Source organism: Protopterus annectens, chromosome 7.part1 (genome assembly GCF_019279795.1).
Source record: "Protopterus annectens isolate FY-2018-M chromosome 7.part1, PAN1.0, whole genome shotgun sequence".
Classification (NCBI taxonomy): Eukaryota; Metazoa; Chordata; order Ceratodontiformes; family Protopteridae; genus Protopterus; species Protopterus annectens.
Genome location: NC_056740.1, coordinates 112,167,618 through 112,190,340, shown reverse-complemented (window position 1 = coordinate 112,190,340; position 22,723 = coordinate 112,167,618). Strand labels below are relative to the sequence as shown.

At 37.4% G+C, this 22,723-nt stretch overlaps 1 protein-coding gene across 1 annotated transcript in view; it reads left to right on the top strand.

The window, feature by feature from the left end:
* Positions 1–22,723, top strand: part of ERC2 (ELKS/RAB6-interacting/CAST family member 2) — a 6,021,505-nt gene that overhangs the window by 3,156,579 nt on the left and 2,842,203 nt on the right. The window contains exon 9 of the mRNA XM_044078585.1: positions 22,564–22,704. Coding sequence (XP_043934520.1) covers positions 22,564–22,704 — 141 coding nt within the window. The remainder of the gene's footprint in view (positions 1–22,563; positions 22,705–22,723) is intronic.

Here is a 22,723-nt window from a genome sequence, read left to right as displayed (position 1 = left end):
TGTAAAGCCAACCAACCTGCCAAACATAAACTTTAGAATCGCTATACTCAATGTATGTTCACTGACAGGATGGAGCTTGGAAGTGGATGACATGATGGTACTGAGGGGCTGGACATCCAATGTATCCAAGAGACAAGGTGGAAGGGCAGTGCAGCAAAGCCACTTAACCTGGGATCCAATGTCTACTATTTAGGAGGAGGACAGACAAGAAATGATGTGGAAATTGTGGTGAGAGAGAGGAATCAGAAGCCAGTGAGGGATGTCATCTGAATTAGCGATAGACTAATGGCATCAGACTCTAGCTTAATCATAGGACAATATTCATAATCTCAGCCTGTATCCCACAGCAGGAATAGTGAAGAGAAAAGTACATTCAGGCAGCACGTGCAGGACCTACTAGGTAAAGCAAGAAAACATGACTTGGTAATGATAGTGGGTGACTTAAATGCACATATCGGGACAGACAGAACAGGATACGAGGACTGCCTTGGGTCCATTTGAGTGAGGCAACAGGAATAAAGGTGAAGCCATTCTAGACTTCTACCTGGCAAATGGCTTGATGGTGACCAACACATAATAAAGAAAGAGAGATAGAGAATTACTAGATCACATACAAGAGTGGCCAACATGCAACTCAGGTAGACGTTTTCTGAGTAAGGAAAGGGGAATGGGGTAGAATCAGTGATTGCCAAGTCATCTCCTTTGAAAAAGTCATCCCACAGCGTAAACCAATGGTTTCCACAATCGTCTGCAAGCAGTAGTCCAAGAAGGCTCTAAAGTCAATCGAGACCGGGCTGAAGACCTGGAAGTTGATTGGAGAGAAAGCACAACAGTTCAAGGAATGACTCAGGATTCTTAACACCTCAAAAACAGGGATAAATAGTTGGAGATGAAGAAGAATGACAGTACCTCAAAACTGCATATGTGAGGGCTACAGAACAGATATGTGGCTGAGCCACGTATGGAAATAAGGGACATAAGGAAAGTAAGCTGTTGGTGGAATGCAGAAGTCTGGGAAGTCATCAAAAGAAAGGAGTGCAGGTAAAAAGTAGGAGATAGAGATAGAACAGATGGACCAGGCTAGGAAGGAATACTGGTTGTCAGAAGTTAAGAAAGGAGTTGCAATAGCAAAGACCAGGGCATAAGAGGCACTCTACCAGTTTCTGGAAATGGATTCAGTAGGTGGCACAAAGAAACTCTATCAGGTTGCAAGGCAAAGACAGAAAGATAAAGAAGATAGTCAGACACCCTTCATAAGGGATGCCAGCAACAATCAGCTCACCAGTCTGCATCAAAGGCAGATGGAAGGAATACTTCCAGCAGCTTTTGAATGAAGAAAACTCCACAGAGTTTGTACTGACCCAGACACAACCTATGATGAGAGAAGAAGAGGAGCCCACCCTAGAAGAAGTGAGAACAGCATTAAGGAAAATTAAGTCAGGGAAAGCAGCAGGCTCAGATGAGGTCACGGCCGATATGATAAAGATGCTGAGAAATGGTTCCTAAGGGTACTCATAGCAGTGTGAAGAGAAAGGCATATCCCAGATGACATAAGCATACTTGAGCCAGTGTACAAGAACAAACGGGACATCCACAACTGTGGGCAGTGCAGAAGTATCAAACTCCTGTCACATTTAATGAAATTTCTGGAGAGGGTGACTGATGAACAGATATGCAGAACTGTAGAAAGTAAGATGAGAGATGAGCAATTCGGATTCAGCTCAGTGTGCAGCACAAGTGACCCAATGTTTGCAGTGAGACAGATAGTGGAGAAGAACCTTGACTTGGAGTAAGTATATGACAAGGTCCCAAGAAAGCTGATTTGGGCAGTCCTGTGGTGGTTTGAAGTTCCAGAAGCACTGGCAAAACTAGTGCAGGCTATGTATAAAGATCCAGTGACTCAAGTCCCAACAGTTTTCAGTCTGACAGGGGGGTTCCCAGTGGGAGTGGATGAACATCAGGTTTCAGCTCTAATCCCACTGCTGTTCATACTGGTGATGGAATACATTAGCAAACATGTTAGAAGGGACAGATCAACAAAGTTTCTTTATGCAGACAATGTGGTATTACAGGAAGAGTCTAAGCAAAGATTTTCAATAAAGCATAGGGGAATGGAATGCAAAACTGAAGGCACGTGGGATGAAACTAAGTTTTAGATGATACAGTGTTAATCATAGCAAATTGGGGAAATCAGAAGAAGCTGAGAACTGAGAGGTTAACAGCTTCAGGTATCTGGGAGTGGTGGTTGAGGAGAAAGGAAGTCTTAATGAAGAGGTCAAAGCTAGAATTAGAGGGGCTTCAGCCAACTGGCATAGAGTGTCAGGTGTAGCCTATGACAGAAGAATGCCAAAGAAGCTGAAAAGTAAGGTGTACAAAACAGTGTTGTGAGCAGTACTATTGTATGGTGCAGAAACTGGGCAGTAAAGGCAGAGCAGAAGAGGAAGCTATAAGTTATGGAAATGAAGTGCCTGAGATGGGTGGTAGGATGCACACTGTGGGATAGATGAAGAAATGAGGACATAAGAATAGAAGCCAAAGTACCTCCAATTACAGAAAATATCAAAGAGAACAGATTATGGTGGTTTGGGCACACATGCAGTAAAGCAGAAGACAATCTGTTGAAGAAGATTTGGCACAGACAGGAAGAAGGTAACAGGAAATGAGGGCATCCAGCAAAGAGATGGTTGGATTGTGTGAGAGAATATCTGCAACAGTCAAGCATGAGTGTTAAAGAAGCAGGAGTGCAGCAATGAATCGAGAGAGAGATGCTAACAGTTAATATGATTCCCAGACCTCATGTAGGAAATGGGAAAAAGGGGGTTGATGACGAATGATGATAGAATCTATATTAGACATAGAACAGTATCCTGCTTTAACAATCTTTAATAAAATGTGTAATGCCATCTCTAAGAGCCATTAATCAAAATGTTCAAAGCAGTTGTTACTAGCCAAATGTTGCAAAGTCCAAAATTATTGATGAAGCAGGTAAATAGTGATGGACAATAACAAAATGATGAAACATGCAAATGGTCTATAAACACTCATGGGAGACAAATAAGAACATACTGCCACAGTCTCCATAAACATAAATGAAGACTAAAAGTCCAGAACATCCAGAGTCCCCAAAAAGGAAGCATTTGATGAAGTGCTTCTATACAGAAGAAAGATAGCCAGATTCTGACGACTTTCCCATATTGCACTAAGTGAATTTGCGTGATAATGAGCAACAAGCAAAGTGAGTGCAATTCAGAAACACACGTGCTACAAGTTGAGCAGTCGAGCAGCAGTCAGGAACGTTATATGGTAATGAGCAACATTATTTTAAAGAGCATCTCACAGTGTCTGATGAGGTAAAACAAAATGCCAGAGTGATTCAGAAATGTATAAATGCCACCCAGTGAGACCACACCTACTGCACATTTGAATTCAGATGAATGTTTGCATTCAGCCTATAAAAATCATGAAAGAATGTTAGGGTGTGTTGCATCATTAGCAAATATGCATCTACATGTGACTTCTATTGTTGTTGCCTTGCCTTATGATGTGCGATATTGTCTACTGAGGTGCTGGGTCATTCGACTGTGCTTAACATTTTATGGACTCCATAACATTAATAGCATTGATAGGGACACCAGCCAAAGAATTCTGGGCATACAATGGCCTTATCTGCAGCTCCATGGGAGTTATGGAATATCTCTATTCCAGTGGATAACAAGGTATATGTGACTTTTTGCATATTTATTATATGGACCTTTCAGCGGGCTACTGGGGACACACAGGGGGTATCTCAGGTATCTGCTTTCATGATGGAGCCCATTTCCTCTGAAGTACTACAGGCTAATATGTACATACATACATACAAATATTTCAAGCACAGGCATCAATGCCCTTCTAGCCTGCCAATATACCAAAATAGTTGTTCCCATAAGAAGTGTCCAGGATGTTCTCAAAATATTCACACTAGTGCTTGCTTTAATGTAATTTGGTGGTCTATTCTATGCATCAGATATTCTCTCAGAGAACCGATTAGTACACTTTTCATTCCTATAGAATCTACTACATACGTCATCTGATGATAACCACACACATTCTCAGAGGTAGCAGTCTCTAAATGCCCTATATACATGAATAAGGTTGCCTCTAAAATATCTGTATTAGACTTTGTACACTATTAGATATTTTAGTCTTTCATGATAACTTAAATTTTCACATCTGTGGATACCTTTGGTTTATTTCTGCTGTACTCTTTCCAGTTTACTCATGTCTGTTGTCTTATAAGGTTTCCATATGTTATTCTATACTTCAGTTTCGGTCTAATGTAACTAACAAAGAATTACTTCATCATTTCTGATTTCCTAGACATTATAAATAATCTTTTTTATACAACCTGTATTTCTATTACTATCATTAACCAAGTTGTTGATATAATGAGAAAAACTCTAAGTTGGATCTAGCCATATAGCCAGGTCCTTAAACGAATCTGCAGTTTCAATCACTGTGTGCTGCATTAAATATTCACTTTTCAGTTCATGTTTCCTAAATCTCATATGCTTAGTTTTTGATGTATTTATCAGCATGTTATTCTCTTGTGCCCAGATGGTAAATTTAGTCAAGTTCTTTTGCAGACATGCCTTATCTATAACACATGTAATCATTTTACCCAATTTCAAGTGAAGTCATATAGACTGTAGGACACCTCAGAAGAAAAAGATACACACACACACACACAAACACACACACACACACACACACACACACACACACACACACACACACACACACACACACACACGTATGCTCACACAGATATACACACACTCACTTAAATACTGACCCATAGCCTGGTCAGTTTCATCTGTAAGGATATAGAAATGATCATTATGTAATTTTTTTTTTCAAAAATAATATTTTAATTTCTTTTTAAGGTATAATGACACAGATTAAATTACAAAATAAAGCAAATAACTGCAGAAAAAAGTAACATATAGTAAGATGCTAACTAATATTCTTCATGTATATTACAATTGCATGGGAATGCATTAAAAAAAGCTACTATAGGAATGGTCTGTACACATACAAGTATATATTATATGGCATAGCAACAAAACTATTTACAGCTATTTACAGCACAGTGTCACCTTTTACATGTTCATCATCATGGAATTAATAAATACAGATATAAGTGACCTGCAATTTTTGACTCAATCCACTTCATATTTGTCAAGTGCATCTCCTGTCTACTTAATCTATTTGATTTCTTTCAAAAAAATCACATTACTTTTTAATTTGTACTGTGATATTACATTTGTACTGTGAAATTTCTTATTGTTTATTTTGTACTGCGGAGCTTTTCTCTCCGGCCTCCTCTGAAAAAGGGAGCAAGCTCAGACGGACTATCCCAGTCAACAAATTTCATATAAATAAATAAATATAGCTTCGGTGTCATTCACTATACCCTCACAAATCCCTGCAAATTCTGTGATAGCTTCCATAGGGCAAAGCTAGCAGTGTGACTATTGAATTGTTGAGCTGCTACCCCCTTGTAGCTTATAAATCAGTGGACTGGGCAGTATGGGTATGCAATTTCCTAACTTCTCTCTGAGCAGCTTGGTGGATATGGGCACTTTGAGATAATGTAGCAATTGCCTCATGTTTACTGACAGCCCCTTAAGCCTTAAAGAAGCAGACGCAGTATGTGAAAGGTGTACTTACACAATGACACTGGATGCTAAAACAAATGCATATCAGGTTGTCAAAACTATGTACCTAACACCCACCTCACATAGCACACAACACACACATAGGCTAACACATACTGAGGCACTTAAAAATAATCTTTCTAAACAAAAAAGATTACCTTGATCACCCACTGTCAAAGCTATGCCTCAGCAAGCCCAAAGGTACACAGAAAAAACAACATCTAACACCACACATACTGTCATTCTCAGTGGAGACCCAAACACTAAGGCTTTAAGGCAAGCAAATACACTTCCCTTGATTCTGTCTTACAGGACTCCATTGTAAGATATACCGATGGTCCTCTAACCAGGCTGAACAAGGAGAAGCTAACTGTTAGTTGCTTATCTGGAGCCAGAATCTGCTAAATCATGCATGTACACAAGTCATTAGGCCAAAGGTACCATTATGATTCCATTATAGTCCATAGAGGTGTAAATGACCTGAGATGTACCTCCCTGGACTACATGAAGAGAGGCATTATGGAGACTGTGTGTCTCAGGCTGGTGTGAGCCTAGCATTGAGCAGCATATTACCATCAGTGAGAATGATGTCACAATGCATTGAGCAGCATATTACCATCAGTGAAGATGATGTCACAATGCATTGAGCAGCATATTACCATCACTGAGGATGATGCTACAGTATGAGCAAAAAAATGATTGATTTCAAAAAATGACTGTCATTCTGGTGTCATTCTATGGGGATCCAGTACTCATCAGCTTGGGGGAACATGGTTAACAGACCATGTTACTTTACCAAGCATGGTCTGCACCTCTCCCCTCTAGGATTTCAAATACTGGCTAAAATTTATCCACCCCCCATAGTGCCTTTTATAGGCAATGCAAAATTGACAAAGTTACTGGCAGAGCAAAATCAACTCAACTGAATCTCAAGATCTTACTGCTCACTGGCAGGAGCCTAAACACAAAAACTACCTCCTCCAATCCCTTCTCACACTTGAGAATATAGACATCTGTGCAGTTACTGAGACATGGCTTAAAGTGGCAGAGAGTACCCCAGGAGTGCAAGGTTTCACTGCCTTCCACACTTTTAGACCAGCAGCTGCACAGAAATGGGCTAAAGGAGGAGGTGTCCCAATATACATCAATGACAAGCATACCTCTAGGATAGTCAAAGGATAAAGTGCAAGAGTTCCTCCAAGTAAAGATCACCATACACGCAATCTCATAACCTAGCCAACTATAGGTCGCCAGCTATGTCCTATATCACCCTATTCATGGGAGACTTTAATTACCCCTGTATACACTGGGAATCCCAAACAGCCTGAAATTTACATGCACAGAGATTCCTGAACTTTGTAAATACAGACATCCTTGACCAAATAGTGAGTACACCCACTGTAGGCTCCAACGTATTGGAACTCATGCTTACAAATATGGGAGAACGCTGCCCCCCCCCCCCAATGTGTCATCTTTGCTGGTAAGGTCCGACCGTAAAACTGTCTCCTTCAAAATCAAAATCAACTCCATAATCCCATTAAAACCAGTAACAGTGAGGAGCTACTACAACATAAATTACCTTTCAAAAGTCAATGCCCCTACAGACCCAAAGAACACACCAGTCTATCCTGTATCACTGTCAAAAACTCTGTACAGCCATGTCAATGGCTGCATTAAAGCTGCTGTACCTTCCAGAAGTAAGCCCAGGACTAACCCTAGAAAGGAACCACCCTGGTGGCATCCCAAATTAAACAGGATATACAATAAAAGGAAAAACAATATGGCAAAAATCAGGAAAAGTAATTCCCATAAAAGATAGAAAATCTCTCATCAAAGTAAATAGGCAACTAGGGGGGATAATTATGTCAATCAAAGCCAGCTTTGAGGTTAAGATAGCCTCCTAGCTAAAAGTTAACCATTACACCTTCTACAGCTTTGTCATAAACCTCAGTGTGCTGAATTGGTGATTAATGGTGCCACATTCACTGAGCCTGGCAATATAGCAAATGTGTTAGCAGACAAATTCAGTTCCATCTTTACTCACCTGTCCCTCCCAACTATCCCCTCAAAAATATCCTCAAATATAACCCCTCTAGCTATAACTAGGGAGCATTTACTGCTACACTCACTAAAACCAAGAACACAGTCTCAATGGGCCACGATAACATCCCGTGATGCCATTTGAATAGTGTAAAATATGACCTATCAGGACTCCTTGAGTCATTGTAGTCTTAAAACAGGCTTTGTGCTATGTGACTGGAGGAAGGCAGTGGTCATCTCTTTTCATAAGGGAGGACCTTCAACTGATCCTGGAAACTACAGACCCATTAGTCTGACTAGTTTTATTTGGGAACCCATAGAAAGAATTGTCATGGAAATTATCAACAAGGACATAGGAGACCTCCAGACAAAGGATCCATCCCAGTTTGGCTTTGTCAAAGGAAGGTCATGCTTACTGAATCTGGTGAACTTCTTTAAAAAGGCCACTAAGGCAACGGATGAGGGGAAAAATGGTGCATACTGCTTACGTAGGTCTGGCTAAAGCTTTTGATATAATATCACACTCGAGCATTGTCAATAAACTTATGGAACTAGGTATAAACCCCTTTATAACATGCAGGATAGCTACCTGGCTCACTGATAAGACCCAGGGGGTATGAATCAGTGAGGCCACCTCCACAAAGAGGACGGTCACCAGTGGTGTCCCCCAGGGCTTTGTGCTAGTCCCAGTTCTCTTTGCATCTGCTTCTCAGATGTCAAAGCCAATGTCAAAGGATTGATTGCAATCTGGGAGCAGTCACTGAATCACCCCCCCCCCCCCCCCCAGAGGAGAATACCCTTCAGGAAGGTCAAATACAGAGAATGGCTTTAAACTCAATACCAAGAAATGCTTTATACTACCTTTTGGGAAGTCTTCCACCCCAAGGAACTTTGTCTTCAATAAAACACCCTTAAAAGTTGATTCACTAGTCAGGGATCTGGGAACTCATGTAGATAGTAACCTAACTTTCAACCAGCAAGTGTCCATGGTAGTAAGAAAATCCTTCTATATTGCTCACCTTATAAGCAAGGGCATAACATCCTGGTCCAGAGAGGTCATCATACCACTGTACTTGGCCCTCATCAGACCCTTTAGTATGTACCTGACCAGACACATGCAGCAACTGGAATATCCTCAAAGGAAACTTTTGTACATCCAGAAAACAAACAGCACCAAAACTGTTAAATTAAAACACTAAATTTTGCTTGTGACATAAATATGACATATTGGAGAGACAGATATATTTCTCAAAGAATTTCCATTCTGTAGAATAGTCTCTCCATCCATGCGAAGCATAGTTCTTCCTTATTCCTTTTTAAGCACAATTTGGACCAATGGATGGGTAATTAGAAATTCACTCCTGGACTGCTTGCTATGGATCTGAAGGGCAAAGGCAGTCAGTAAATCACCACCTATATAAATCAAATTTGTGGGTCACATTTAGGTTACATGGCTAGGCTTATAAGTGCCCTAGTGGTCGTTAGCTTAGTATACACCTATGAACATACGTGTGTGTGTGTGTGTGTGTGTGTGTGTGTGTGTGTGTGTGTGTGTGTGTGTGTGTGTGTGTGTGTGTGTATGCTTCCTGCCATTTACCTGGACAAGTAGGGTCAGGATATTAAGGCTGTTCTTTCAAATTGTGATAATTCATGTGGATGAATGTTATAAAACTACACCTTTAGATGTAAGCAAGATGGATGAGCAACAGTTTTTGGTTATCAATATAGTTTCTTTCTTCAAGTACCTGTGAGAGGAAAGTACGTTTTAGCAGGCTTTTTCCTTGTATATGTACATTTGTTGCAGACATTAAATTACTGTGTCTTGGTATAGAGACCCTGTTTTTTTTTTCCAAGTTGCTTGCCATGTTAATTCCTTGCCTTTGAAAGTGCATGTGATGATGACTGTGGGTCCACATTCCCCCTCCCACTTGTTTATACTAACAGCCTTGTTCAACTGCAAAGTGTGCCTGCTGTTCTTTCAAGTATATTAGGTGTCACTTAATCATGCTACAAGTACATATTAGCTGTATTTTAGACTGAATTTGTACTTCCATCTCCCTTACCCTCTTTGTTAATATCCTTTCTGTTACATGCATTTATTTTATTTTATTTATTATATTGTTTCTTTCCTTTTATTTTACTGTTATATGCATCAACATCGAGACCCACCCTGCAGGCAAGGCCTGTTTGGCCTCCACAGGTGGCAGCAGCAGTGTGTCCTTTACCACAGGAAACACCCGTATCTGCTCCCTGCCTGTCCAAGTCACCTTCACACTTCCTGCCCTACCTGCAACACCCACTACAGTTAGTTCTGTGCTGGATGCTAAGACTGTTTATACCTACTGGTAATAGTGCCAGTGGACGTGAAATCTTTATCATCCATTGACAGCTGTTAGACATTTTAGAGGATATAATCAGTGAGAGGTTAGATGCTTGAATGTGCCATATGGAGACTCTCCTCTGATGATCCACTGAACTGTGTCCCTGTCCAAAACTATCTCCACTATTTGAGACAGGGCACAGTGGTGATGGTACCCAGCATAGTAAGTAACCTTTTACTGGATCAAAGCTGGCAGGGACTGCAGCTATACAGCCACATCTTATTCCCCATCACCTTCTGTTTGTCTGATGTCTCCTTCACCATTGTGTTCCCCTTCCCACATTGTGTTACTATGTTCCATGGCATTCTCATCTGTGTTGCTGTGCTACCTTCCTTGATCCTATTACTTTCCTTTTACTTCATTTACTTCTTTTCCCAATTTACCTTTTTACTTCCCCACATTCATCCTACTTATTCCTTAGCGGTTCACCTTATGTTCTACCCTCTCCTTCTTTCCCCTTTTTACCTCTTTCTACCTTTTAGTTTGGTCAAGCAGTAGATAAACACACCTCACTCACTCCCATTAAAGGCTTTCAAATCACTTTTTCTTCTGCTTCTGCCATGCACAGCAATTCATGTCCATGCGCAACAGATGAATTTTGCTGCTGTGTCCAATGGACTTACCTAATTAACAAATAGGATTATATTACTGCTTATCTTTTAATAAGGAGATAGGTTGCTGTATTTCACACTTCCAACTATATTATGTACAACTGTTAACATATTTTACTACACTAGCCTTTTCTCCACTGGGTGTGCAAATGAGCAGAGTGACATTGTGTGATATTTGGCAGCGATGCAATTGGGTGTGACTGCAAAGTTTTAAGCAGTTCTCTTTGCAGACTATTACACTGTCAAATATGACTTTGGATAATGAATCCAGATCACAGAAGTGGTGTTCTGAGGAATTCTTACTGTATCTTTTGTTCTATCATTCTGCAAGTTTGTGATCCATAATTACTGTGTGATTTCCTGATTGGTTTTGTTTGAATGCTGTTGCAGCTCAGCATGTACGTGAAGTACCTTAAAGTAGACTCATGACAGTTGCGAGTTCAACTCCCATAGGAGTTGCAAATATGAGCATCATTTTTACAGCAGTTGTGCTCTTTCATGACCTTTGCCTTATAGTACAGGTAAAGTGGTCAGACTCCTATAATGTTATTCCAGCATTTTTTCACAATTTTTGTACTTTTCACACCCCTATACTCTTTCTCACTATCCAGTAGAGCATATACCTTGATTTATTGTTTGATTTTTTTCTCTTTGGTTATTCATTTATATGCAGCAGCAAACAGAGCAGAACCCCTGCCACCATCCAGGCCTATCACACCATCACTAGTGGCTACTGCACCACTGCAAGCAGCGTCACAGAAAATGGTGTCCCTGCCTGCTGTTGCTGTGCTCTCCTCCACTGCCCTGGCAATACCACTTTCTTTCCACTTTCTGTCTGATGCCTTGTTAATTGTCTGCCACATCCATGATTGTGTTGCAATGGGTCTATATTATGTGATCAAAGAATCTCTTCTTTGAACACATAATAATTGACACATATACAGCAAGCACTGTAAACCATGAATGACCACGTTGTTGAATTTTTTCCTTGGGAAAAAATTCAGTTGGCAGTTATCGGGAACTGCCCTTTTCTTCAATGTAGCATGATCACAGAGTTGGTATATTTAGTTGGGGGGGTGTAGGGGCCACAGCCCCACACATCGGGGAGTGTGGTGGGCAAAGCCCCCCACTTGATTAGTGTTTTAAAGTTTGTTTTTTATATTACGGCCATGTGAATTTTTTTTCCAAGGAAAAAATTCAAGGATATGGCCATTCATGGTTTACAGCGTTCGCTGTATATGTGTCGATTATTATGTGTTCGAACAAGACATTCTTCGATCACATAATACAGACCAGTGTTACAACCTACCATAACAGTCTTGTCTGTATTATACATTTGTTTGTGTGTTTCTATGTACCTAGGCCTCCTGCTGTCATCTTAGTTTCTCTTAATATAACACCAGTTACACAATTTCCTCTTCATATTTGTGTGGGATCATATAAACCTTTGACATATATGCTATTTTTCTCATTATATGTCCTCCACAAAAGACATATGTCTTTCATTTCTTTTTTCAAACCCTCCCTTTACATCAAAAATTACATAATTTTCTTAAATTTTATCCGTAGCAAAGACACATAATTGATTTAAAAAATACACCCCCCCCCCCACAATTTTCACCACATCACCCAAACCCTTGCTTTTATCTTTATTCAAGGTCATTCACATTTCCTTTAAACATCCATTCAGACAAACCAGCATTTCCCTCATCCATATTTTGTTCTTAGCAATGGCTACTGCTATATCATCTGTATATATCCAAACTACTGGAATCCACACAACCTTTTGCATCTCATATCTAGAATATTATCACAGTCATTGCCAGTGCAAACAATATTACCTCAAGAACATCCTTTTCTTACACCACACTTCATGTCTATTTCTTTATTTAGCCACCCATTCACTAACACTTTTACTCTATTATGTTGATATGAGGACATACACACTCTCCTAATTCTGTCAACTGTTCCATATGTTCATAACATCACACAAAGCATCATAATCCTGATATCACCTACTATAGGTTTTACTGTAATATCCCCAGTAATTTGTCTCAGAATCATTAACAATTCTTGAAATCATTTCCATTTTATACCATATATACTTTCTTCAGTAATATCCCTCATGCTTCCTTCCATTCTCCTCTGTATTATTCACATAGAAATTTTGTAATCTGTGTTATTTAGTGTGGTGTCCAAATTTTTATTTTGTTTTTGCATCTTTCTTCCAAATAAATTTTAATATTAGGTTCATAGGTTGGTACTAGGCTATCGGCCGTAGGGCCTATACAAGCCTAGCCTTAATTCCCTGGCTATTTCTTCCCACACTATTTATTTTTTCCCACACTATTTACTTCCACTATAAAACTCTCAATAAACAAACCTTCCTTCAAATATTAATTCGGTACATTTACAGTACACTCTTTTTGCCAGTCCAATAATTTATTGCACATTCCATAGCCTATGCTGATCAACATTTACTTTTATAAATACTTCATCCAATTCAATAATAGTAATTTATTTTTCACATTCTTCCTTAACTCATTCTGGATTTTTTTTTACTTTCCATTCTCTCTTTTACTTTCCTTCTTTTTACTCTTATATATGATTTCCACACGCTGTAGTACAATAGTCATAATTTGCTCTTGGAGTTCTTTTTACCTCTCCTTTTACATTTTTCATATCACTCATTATAATGATACCCCCCTTTCCTATTTTATCCAAATATGCAGATACCTCCTTCCTTATTTATTTATTTTTGTTTTACATTTGTTGACCGGGATAGTCTGACTGGATCAAAGTCCATTTACAGTGGAGGCCCGGGGAGATAAGCTCCAAACATATACAAGTACCAACACAAAATGAAGAAAATAAAAAAATAATATAAAATAAAAATAAAAATGCCGATAAAATAAAATGCAGATAGAAAATGCATTCAGACTAAATAGTACAAATTTACATGTAGGTTATTTCCAAAAGTACATAGTTAAGCATTGACTAGACAAGTTTACAGGATAGAAATTACCCTGGTTATAGTCAGGAGAAATTAACAATAGCTATTAGATAAGTAAATTACATTCATGTTGATGGCTTAGCCAGGCTTGTCACAGTGGCATAGTCAGTTTAATGCCAGATGTTGTTTAATTGTGGTTTTAAATTGGTATAGGAAGGAGAGCATGGTCATGCCAGCTGAAAGTATGTTCCAGATGCTACCTACTGAGTTTGCAAATAGGGCCATGCCAGCTGCATTGTTAATTTTAATTGTCTGGATTTGTAGCTTATTAGATGAGCGGAGCAGTTGCGTGTTGTTATGGGGGAGGATAGAATTTCTAAGGGCTGGAGTATTGTCTGGGTTGTAGAGGATTTTGTTAGCCATTATCAGCAGATTGTACTGGATTAGATTAGGAAATTCCAGCCATCCAAGCTGTTTGAGGTTGATGCAGTGGTGGGTTCTGAATGGCAGGCCTGTAGCAAACCTGGCAATGTGATTATAACAGGTTGTTAGTCTATTAAGTTCAGATTTATTTATATTGGCGAGAAGGGGGGAGCCATATAGGAGTGTTGAAAGTATGTGGGAGCGAGCAATGGCTATTTTAGCTGAAGGGGTGAGGAAAGCTTTGATTCCATAGAGTGACCCAAGTTTTTATTGATGTTCTTGATTGTTTGATTTACATGGTGGTCAAATTTTAAGTTATTGTCTATAATGGCACCCAGTAATTTTGAATTGGGGCCGGAGGAGATGACTGTCCCGTCTTTTGCATTTATGGTGAAAGAGAAGGGTACAGACCTTTGGGTTATGACCTTATGCCTTGTAAATAATGTTTCTGCCTAAAGATTAATGCCTTCATTTTTTCATGATTTCTTTTATATATTTCGTCTTCAATCTCATAGTATTCTGTTGTATTATTCTCTAAATTCTCAAACACATTTTTGTGCATCTTTCCATACTACATTTTCTTTTCCTTTCTTACATCACGCTGCCATAAAAAAACACATTTTTCTACCTTTTTTAAACTCAATCTACCATTTAGACAAGGTTTTATGGAAGTCCTTCATGATTATATGATTAGACCATAATTGCAGTACTTCCCACTCTCCAGTTTCATCCCATAATCTCTCATTAACTCTTTTTATTCCTTTTCCTGTTTTAATAGACACCCTTTCTTCCATCGCCTCCATCCATATTGCTAAATGGTCTGAAAAACCTGTCACAACTGCATCACCATCTGCTACTCCCAAAGCATGTGAGAATAGAAAATAATTAATTTCAAATCCAAGTGCTCCACTTCTGTAAGTCCATTGACTTTTATTCTACACATTTAACTTACCACATTTTATCACATCCTGTATTTTTTTACATCTTTCCCTTTATTTTTTACATTTTCCCCTTAAATCACAAAGTGCCCTGTAATTATAAATTTCAAATTAACCACTGTAGTCTAATAGTTGATTAAATAGATTGTCTTTCCTTTCCAGTTATATATATACACATAATAATATAATTCTGTAAACAAGTTCTCTTCACCTCATATCCACAACAGTTAAGCTTCCCATCCTTATCAGTGTTATATCTAGTATTTTCACTGTTTTTTACACAACACAGCCACTGCATAAGAACGTTTACTTCCTAAAGTCCATGTTACCATTTCACCTCATAATTTTTCTGTTTGCAGTCTGTCTTCACTTACCAGTATCCCTGTCATTCTTACAGTGTTAAAAATATTAACATTTACTGAAAGTACTTGAAAATTGTTGCTTTTTTTCGTTTTAAGTTTGAGAAATATTTGTAAATTTTCATTTTCTTATTTTTATTCTTTCATCAATTGAATGTTTTTCCTTGGTTTACATACAACTAATCTTTTATTGTCAGTCAGATTTTTCACTGGATAGAACTTCAAAAAATTATTGGTATCAATCCCTTTCCCTGATCTATTTTCCTACTTGTGCTCACTGTCGTCATTTCCCATCCATATGTTTTTTCTTTATCTACAGTTTCTCCTTCACATACTTTATCATCTCCCACAGCCTGTTGTGGTCCTTCCTTGTACATGTTTTCTTTCCTTTCCCTTTCTTTTTCATTATTTACAGTTTGCTGTTTTAGCAATCCATCCAAAAGTGTCCCTTTTTTGCACAACTTGCATTCAGGCACACACTTTTTTTGCTGTATTTTCTTTCTCCTTAAACTAGTTATATTGCACCTTGTCACAATTATTAATTCAATGAGAAAATTTCTTATAAAACAAACATGATTTAGGCTGGCCAGCTTATCTTAATGTCCCTCTATGAACAGCCACAAAAATAACACTTTGTAAATGTTTCTCCGTGTTTTTTTTTTTCACATTTCAAAACTGCTTCCAAACTCCACCTTCCATTACATACGTTTCTCTCATCTCCAACTTTCACAGTATTATCAACAGACCATGCATGCATTTTTAACATCATCCTCCTGTCCATCAGTTCTATACTGCAAAGTAACTTTTTTTAACATTTGAATTACTACCACAAAACAAATAATCGTTCCACAGATAAACATCCATATTTTTGTTACACAGTTCCAGAAATGTCATCATTAGTCCATCAGATTCAGATGTTAAGTCACAAAAAGTCTCTGTCCCAATATATGCAAATAACTGAATTTCTTGAGCTTTAACACTCATAACAGTTACTTAATTGTCTGATACATAATATCTATTACAGCATCATCTTTTGTTCTTATTCTCACAGCTGGTCTTCTCTTCTTTTAAAAAAAACAGTTTGTAAGTTTGTTCCTGCTTTCCTTTTCTTCCTGCTGTCAATTCTGCATATGTTTTAACTGCACCATTCTCTACTGCCACATCACCTAATTCATAGGTTCATAGATTCATAGGAGATTGCTAGGCTAACAGTTTAAGAACCCTTACAAGCCTAGCCAGTATAACCCAATTTTACCCAATATATGGCTCCTAGGGGCAAGAGGATGACATTGGTTTGTGACCATGCCTTTAAGTATTTTACATATTTCCATTGTCCATAAGGGGCTTAGGTACTACCAAAGGTGTGAATTTGCAATTTCCCATCCATTGATCTAAACTGTATTTGAAGAGGATCAGGGAAAGGCTCTGTTTAACATGAATAGGAAGCCTGTTCCAAAGGAGGAGTCATCTCTGAGACACATATCTGTCTCTCAAACATGTTTTATTTGAGTTGCTGACTAGGTTTAGATCCCCAGATTGGGTGACCCTCATGCTGTCTGTCTTGTGGATGTGTAGCAGCTCCATCAGAGATGGATTTGTGAGTGTCTTGTGGGTTAGGCATATGTCACCCCTTAATAGTCAGTAGGAGGCAGTGTAAAGGAATGGGGCTTTTAGACTGTCTGCTTAGAACATGTTGTTTACACCCTGTATTTTCCTTGTGAGGAACCTGAGGTCACTCCAACTTTTGTAATTGCCTAATCAAGTACATCCTAAATGGTGAATTATATTTGATTAGTGGTCTAATAAGGGCCAAGTACAATGGGACTATAACTTCCTTGGATCTGGATGCCTTAGTTTTATTTATAAGCTGTGCCAGATAGAAGGACTTCTTAACCCCTGTGGACAAATGGTAGTCAAAGTTCAAGCTACTACGTATCAATATACCTTGATCTTTTACATCTGAGTCTAGTCTTATAAGCGTGCTATTAATGTAATAATTTGCATGAGTTTTTGACTTCTCAAATTGCATGATAATGCATTTTTTTCTCATTTAGTTTTAGGCTGTTGTTCTGGCACAAATAATTTGTCTGATTTAGATCCTCTTGTAGGATGTCTTTTTCCATATTATCATCCTCAGCATTTCTGATTAAGTTATCTGCCATCTCACTCCAGTAAATAGCGGACCTATCACTTAGATCATCCTACAAGATAATTTTTTAACAAATCATCATCTGCAAGCCCTCCTGATGTCAAGTTCTCTTATCTTTACCACTTCAATTGACTTACTCATTTCCTTCTTCATAGTAGCAGCTAAATGTTGCTCATTTGTAACAATCACTATATAGGAATCTTTATTTACATTCTGAAGCTCTATATTGAACAAGTTTTTCTCCAAATTCTCAACGTCCACCTTCAGACTATCCACAGCTTTTCTCTCCACCCCATGTTGCTGCTTCCTTATGCCTCTGCCTTGCTGCTGTAGAAGCTTTCCTGTGCCATCTAGCAACTCCAAAGAGTAGCGGTTCTTTATTAAAAGCCATCTCGTATTTACACTTTTTATAGCATAGACAAATTATTTTCAATTATTTTCATTTTACATTCACAATCTCATTTCAGTTTTCACTTTTATATACATTCACTTTCTTTTATTTATATTCCTAATTCTCTTCCACTCTATTCTCCGTAACCAAAGTTGTATTTTCTTCAGTATTTCTGACAATATCCATTTTCCGTTGAATTTTCTCATTTAATCTTTCATTCCAAATAATCCATATTATACAAAATTATTTTCTATCTGCATTCTTGATACCCTTTTTTCTTTTTGTCACTGTAATAAATGCATTCAATCATAGCTATATTTCTATCTTTTAGTCTCTTCAAACCTTTGATAATTTCATTTTCACATATTTTTCCGTAATTTATTTACCCTTTCACAATTCAAAATAAAAACATTTTTCTAAGGGTTCCACTTCCACACAGTGATTGGAAGGTCTTTCTTATCTCTTTTTGTATGGCATATTTACCTTTTCTGGTAATATCCTTATTGTTGATCATCACAGAAAATCTGTACATTCAAAATATTTTTTACATCTTTCTATTCTTGCTTTTATTTTGCCCTTTTCTAAATGTTTCCACAGATATACACAATAAAACGTATTTATTATATTCACATACCATTCTCTTCTACTTGTACGTATTTTCCATAACAAAATTTTGTCTTGATATTCTTTCATTTCCTCACTCAGGTATCCATTTGCTCTTTTTAGGTTATTCTCTTTGTCCCAAATTTCTTTATACTTTTCTTTCATCATTACAGCTATCAGTCCTTTATTAGTTTCCTTTAACTATGTCAGCACTTTATATAAATTCAATAATGCTGCATAAACAATAGGATTAAACAATCCTAATCCTCCTCCTTCTTTCCTAATGTATAATACCTCTCATTTAACCAGATTTAATCTGCATCCCCATATAAATACAAACACTATTGACAATAGTTGTCTCTCATATTTTACAGGTAGCATAAATGTTTGCTAAATATGCTAGTTTTCTTAATAGAACAGAACTGATCAAATATACTTTTTTTCCTGTACATCAACTTATGTGTTCTCCAAAACAGACCTATATTTATTTTTTGTATCATATTCTGCCATTGAGTTATCCTATGTTGATTACTACCAAATATTATGCCTAAAATCTCAATTGCTTTGCTATTAAACTGAATCCCTCCTATTTTCATATTAATTGTAAACCTTTACTTTTACACGTATTTATACATAGATAAATAACTTTTAGCTCTTCACTAAGTTTTTTAATAGCCATTACCATCCACTATTAATTTTTAGTAATTAACACTGTATCATCTGTATAAAGAAACATTACCGGCACTTGACTTCCTGCTTGTGCTATATTCTGCTACTCGTAAAGTTAAATTTATTTTATTAATGATTGCATTAATAATTAACACAAACAAAATAGTGCTTACTGGACAACCCTGCCTTATGCCACATCTTATGTCTATTTCTTCACTTAAACAGCCAACCATTTATTACTAATTTCACTTTATTTTCATATCCTGTAACAAATATTTTTCTTATTTTTACTTATATTATAGTCTTTTAAAATCTCCCATAAAATTTCATGCTTTATCTTAACAAATGCTTTACACAAATCATCTGTCAACATTTTAAGCTCTGAATTTCTTATATCCATTATAATCATCAAACGTTCTTGACTCCTTTTTTCATGTTTTTCCAAATACTGTTTCATTCAATAATGTATTCACTTTATTTTCCAATCCCATCTCTATTATTTTTATAAATATTTTATAGTCCACATTGTTTAACACTGTTGGCCTCCGTTCTTTATATGTTCTTTTTCTCCTTTTTTACCATATAGATTTCATAGCTCCAATACATATTTCTTTCTCTGCCACCCATTTCTCTAGCCATTTTTTTAGCATCTGTACAAAGTATTTCTTCCGCCAATCTAGCATATCTTTATACATGGAATATTCAATCCCGTCCAACCATGTGGCTGATTCCATATTGACTGTAATACATGTTCCATGTGTTTGAGTTTTAACTTAAAATTCCAGTGCCTGAACAAGTTTCTTTTTCTATATTCCAACTAATACCTGCTTTCCATAGCTAATTTACTTGCAATCTCTCTCCTTCTGTTAAAATTATTATGTCTTCTAATGTTATTACATCTATATCCCGCACTCTGAACCATTCTAATGTACCTAACCTTCTTTTAATATTCTTTATACTATTTATGAAAAAAAGGCAAAAAAGGAAAAAAAAAAAACACCTGTAGAATTAAAGGTAAGTTGCTACCAATAAAAATGAATACAAAAGCGAACAAAATAGCGGACGACTAGCACACGGCTTTTGTTTAATACTGTTCATATTTATAGCTACAATTTTAATTTTTTATAAAATTGTTTTCCCTTTTCACCCCTTTGCCTTTTTATTTTCTCTCAAACCTGCTTTCTTCCTCCTCTATCTCTTTCTCCACTTTTCTTATGTTTTGAATAATTTCTTGTTGATATTCGCCCCCCCTTTTCTTCTATATTTTATTTACAATCCATCCATGAATGCCATGTTTGTTCACCTTTTACACATCACTTCGCATACTTGCTTCATGACCTACTTTACAACAAATATAACACTTTCTGTTATCAGAATTACTAATTAAATGATCATTTTTGCCACAAAGGCAACATGTTTTCGGTTGCCCGTAATATTTCTCAAGCCCTCTGTTTCCTTCTACATTTACCATAATCATTATGTTTACATTTTTCCTTTGCAATACAACAGTGTATTCCAACTCACCAGTCCATAAACCTCTATTATATATTTTTGTAATGTCCATAACATCTTTGCATACAGTCTTTAAATAGTCCTTTTACTATTTCTTTTTCCTACTTCAGTTTGAAACTGCACATAAATGTTCTTTTTTGTCTCTCTTAAATGCATGAATAACATAGAAGTTCCATGGCCTGTAATTTTTCTTGAATGTATATTGTTCTAAAAATGTTTCCATATACTGTCTTGACTGAAATAAAATGTCACCAAAAGAGTCTTTATTAATATAAATACATACTCTTACCTTTATGGAAACTGCGGTGGTGGTGCTGTGGTAGCGTTGTCGCCTCCCAGTATGACGTTGTACTATTCGATTCTCAGCTAGAGCGTCTTCTGTGTGGAGAAATGCATGAATGGGCGTACCTTCGTTGAAAGTTGTGCGTCAGGGCCGGCAACTTGGCATGTAAAAATCTACTGCCAATCATTAGCGGACTGGAGTTCCGCTGTGGTGACCCCTAACCGGGAAAAAGCCAAAAGACACAACAACAACTCTTACCTTTATGGGATAAATACCCAAGGGTGCAGTAATAATATTATCCCAGATTTCATAGCTATCAAGTTCTTTCTCCTTCTTATTGCTTATTTTTACAAGATTTTTCTTCCTTCTCACATCCATTTTCTTTGATTCCCACTTTTCTCCTTCTCTCACATTTGTGCATATTAACTATTTGCCTGTTTTCTTATTTCTTCTACTTCTTCCTGGATGCTGTGCATAATTTCTCCCCAAGATGCTGCTATTTCACTTTTGGTTCACTCTGACTAATTAAATCATTTAGATACACATCCCACATCCCTACCGATTTAAGGGTTGTAATAATACATCACTGGTGCAATTTCGCCATCTCGCTCGAACAATCTCTTGCTGAACAGCACGTCTGAATCCTGTGAAAGTTCAATAATATTAATTTCGTTCTCTTCCTTTACTTTTCCCTTCTCATTCATTTTGAATCTTTATTCCTCTTCTTCACTTATAATCTCTCGTGATAGCAGCATTTTATATGAAGGCTTGACCACTTCTCTCTTGACAACTTCTGCAAATACTAGCCGTACTTCTTCCTGCATCGGAAGCTGCCTCCACGCCTGGACCATAAGCAGGAAGTGCTACACCAAATTATGTTGCCTCTCGCAAAATAGTAGAGGAAATTCTCTAATGCTCTGGCCAAATTCCCCCTATCGGTATAGTACCACCTCAGTCCTCCACTGAAAAGAGGCCATATGCCTAGTGGACTAACCCAGTTATCAAAGAAAAAATAAATAATACATAGGTGGCACGTTTTGGCAAAGTGAGAAGAAAAGTAAGTGCTCAGAGATAAACTGAAGAATATCCAAACACCATACATACATTAAGCAGAGGTGATACTAACACTGTGATGCATAAATAAACCATATGACTGACACCATATAACTTAAATCATGCTGTAGTATGGTACAGTAACCTCTGTTGTTTTGTAATCTCTGTGTTTGGCTGAAAATAATTAGCCTGAGAGTAGGCATACCATTCTAGCTCCCAATAATAAAAGTTAAACATGTTCAATAAACATCATTTATACTGTGGAAGAAGTTATGTGCCAACAATGCCTAATGCTTTCAAGATTTCACCTAGGTTTGTTTGTTGACTGTAAAAGACTTTGTTTCTCTTGGTGATTTTCTTTGAAATCTCACATAGGGAGGTGTCTAGCACTTAAAATGATGTTTTTTGATGTTTATCGATGTATGTGCTGTTGTTAATGCTTTGTCAACTTTAAACTCTACAATGTCTAAGTTTCTATCAATGTCTTTCTTGCTAACAGGAAAGAATCATTGAGCGCCTAAAGGAGCAGAGGGAGCGAGATGATCGAGAAAGGGGGGAAGAAGTTGAGACGTATAAAAAAGAAAACAAGGAGCTCAAGGAGAAGGTTAACACATTACAGGCTGAGCTGACCGAGAAAGAGGTCAGTTTCTTTTATACTT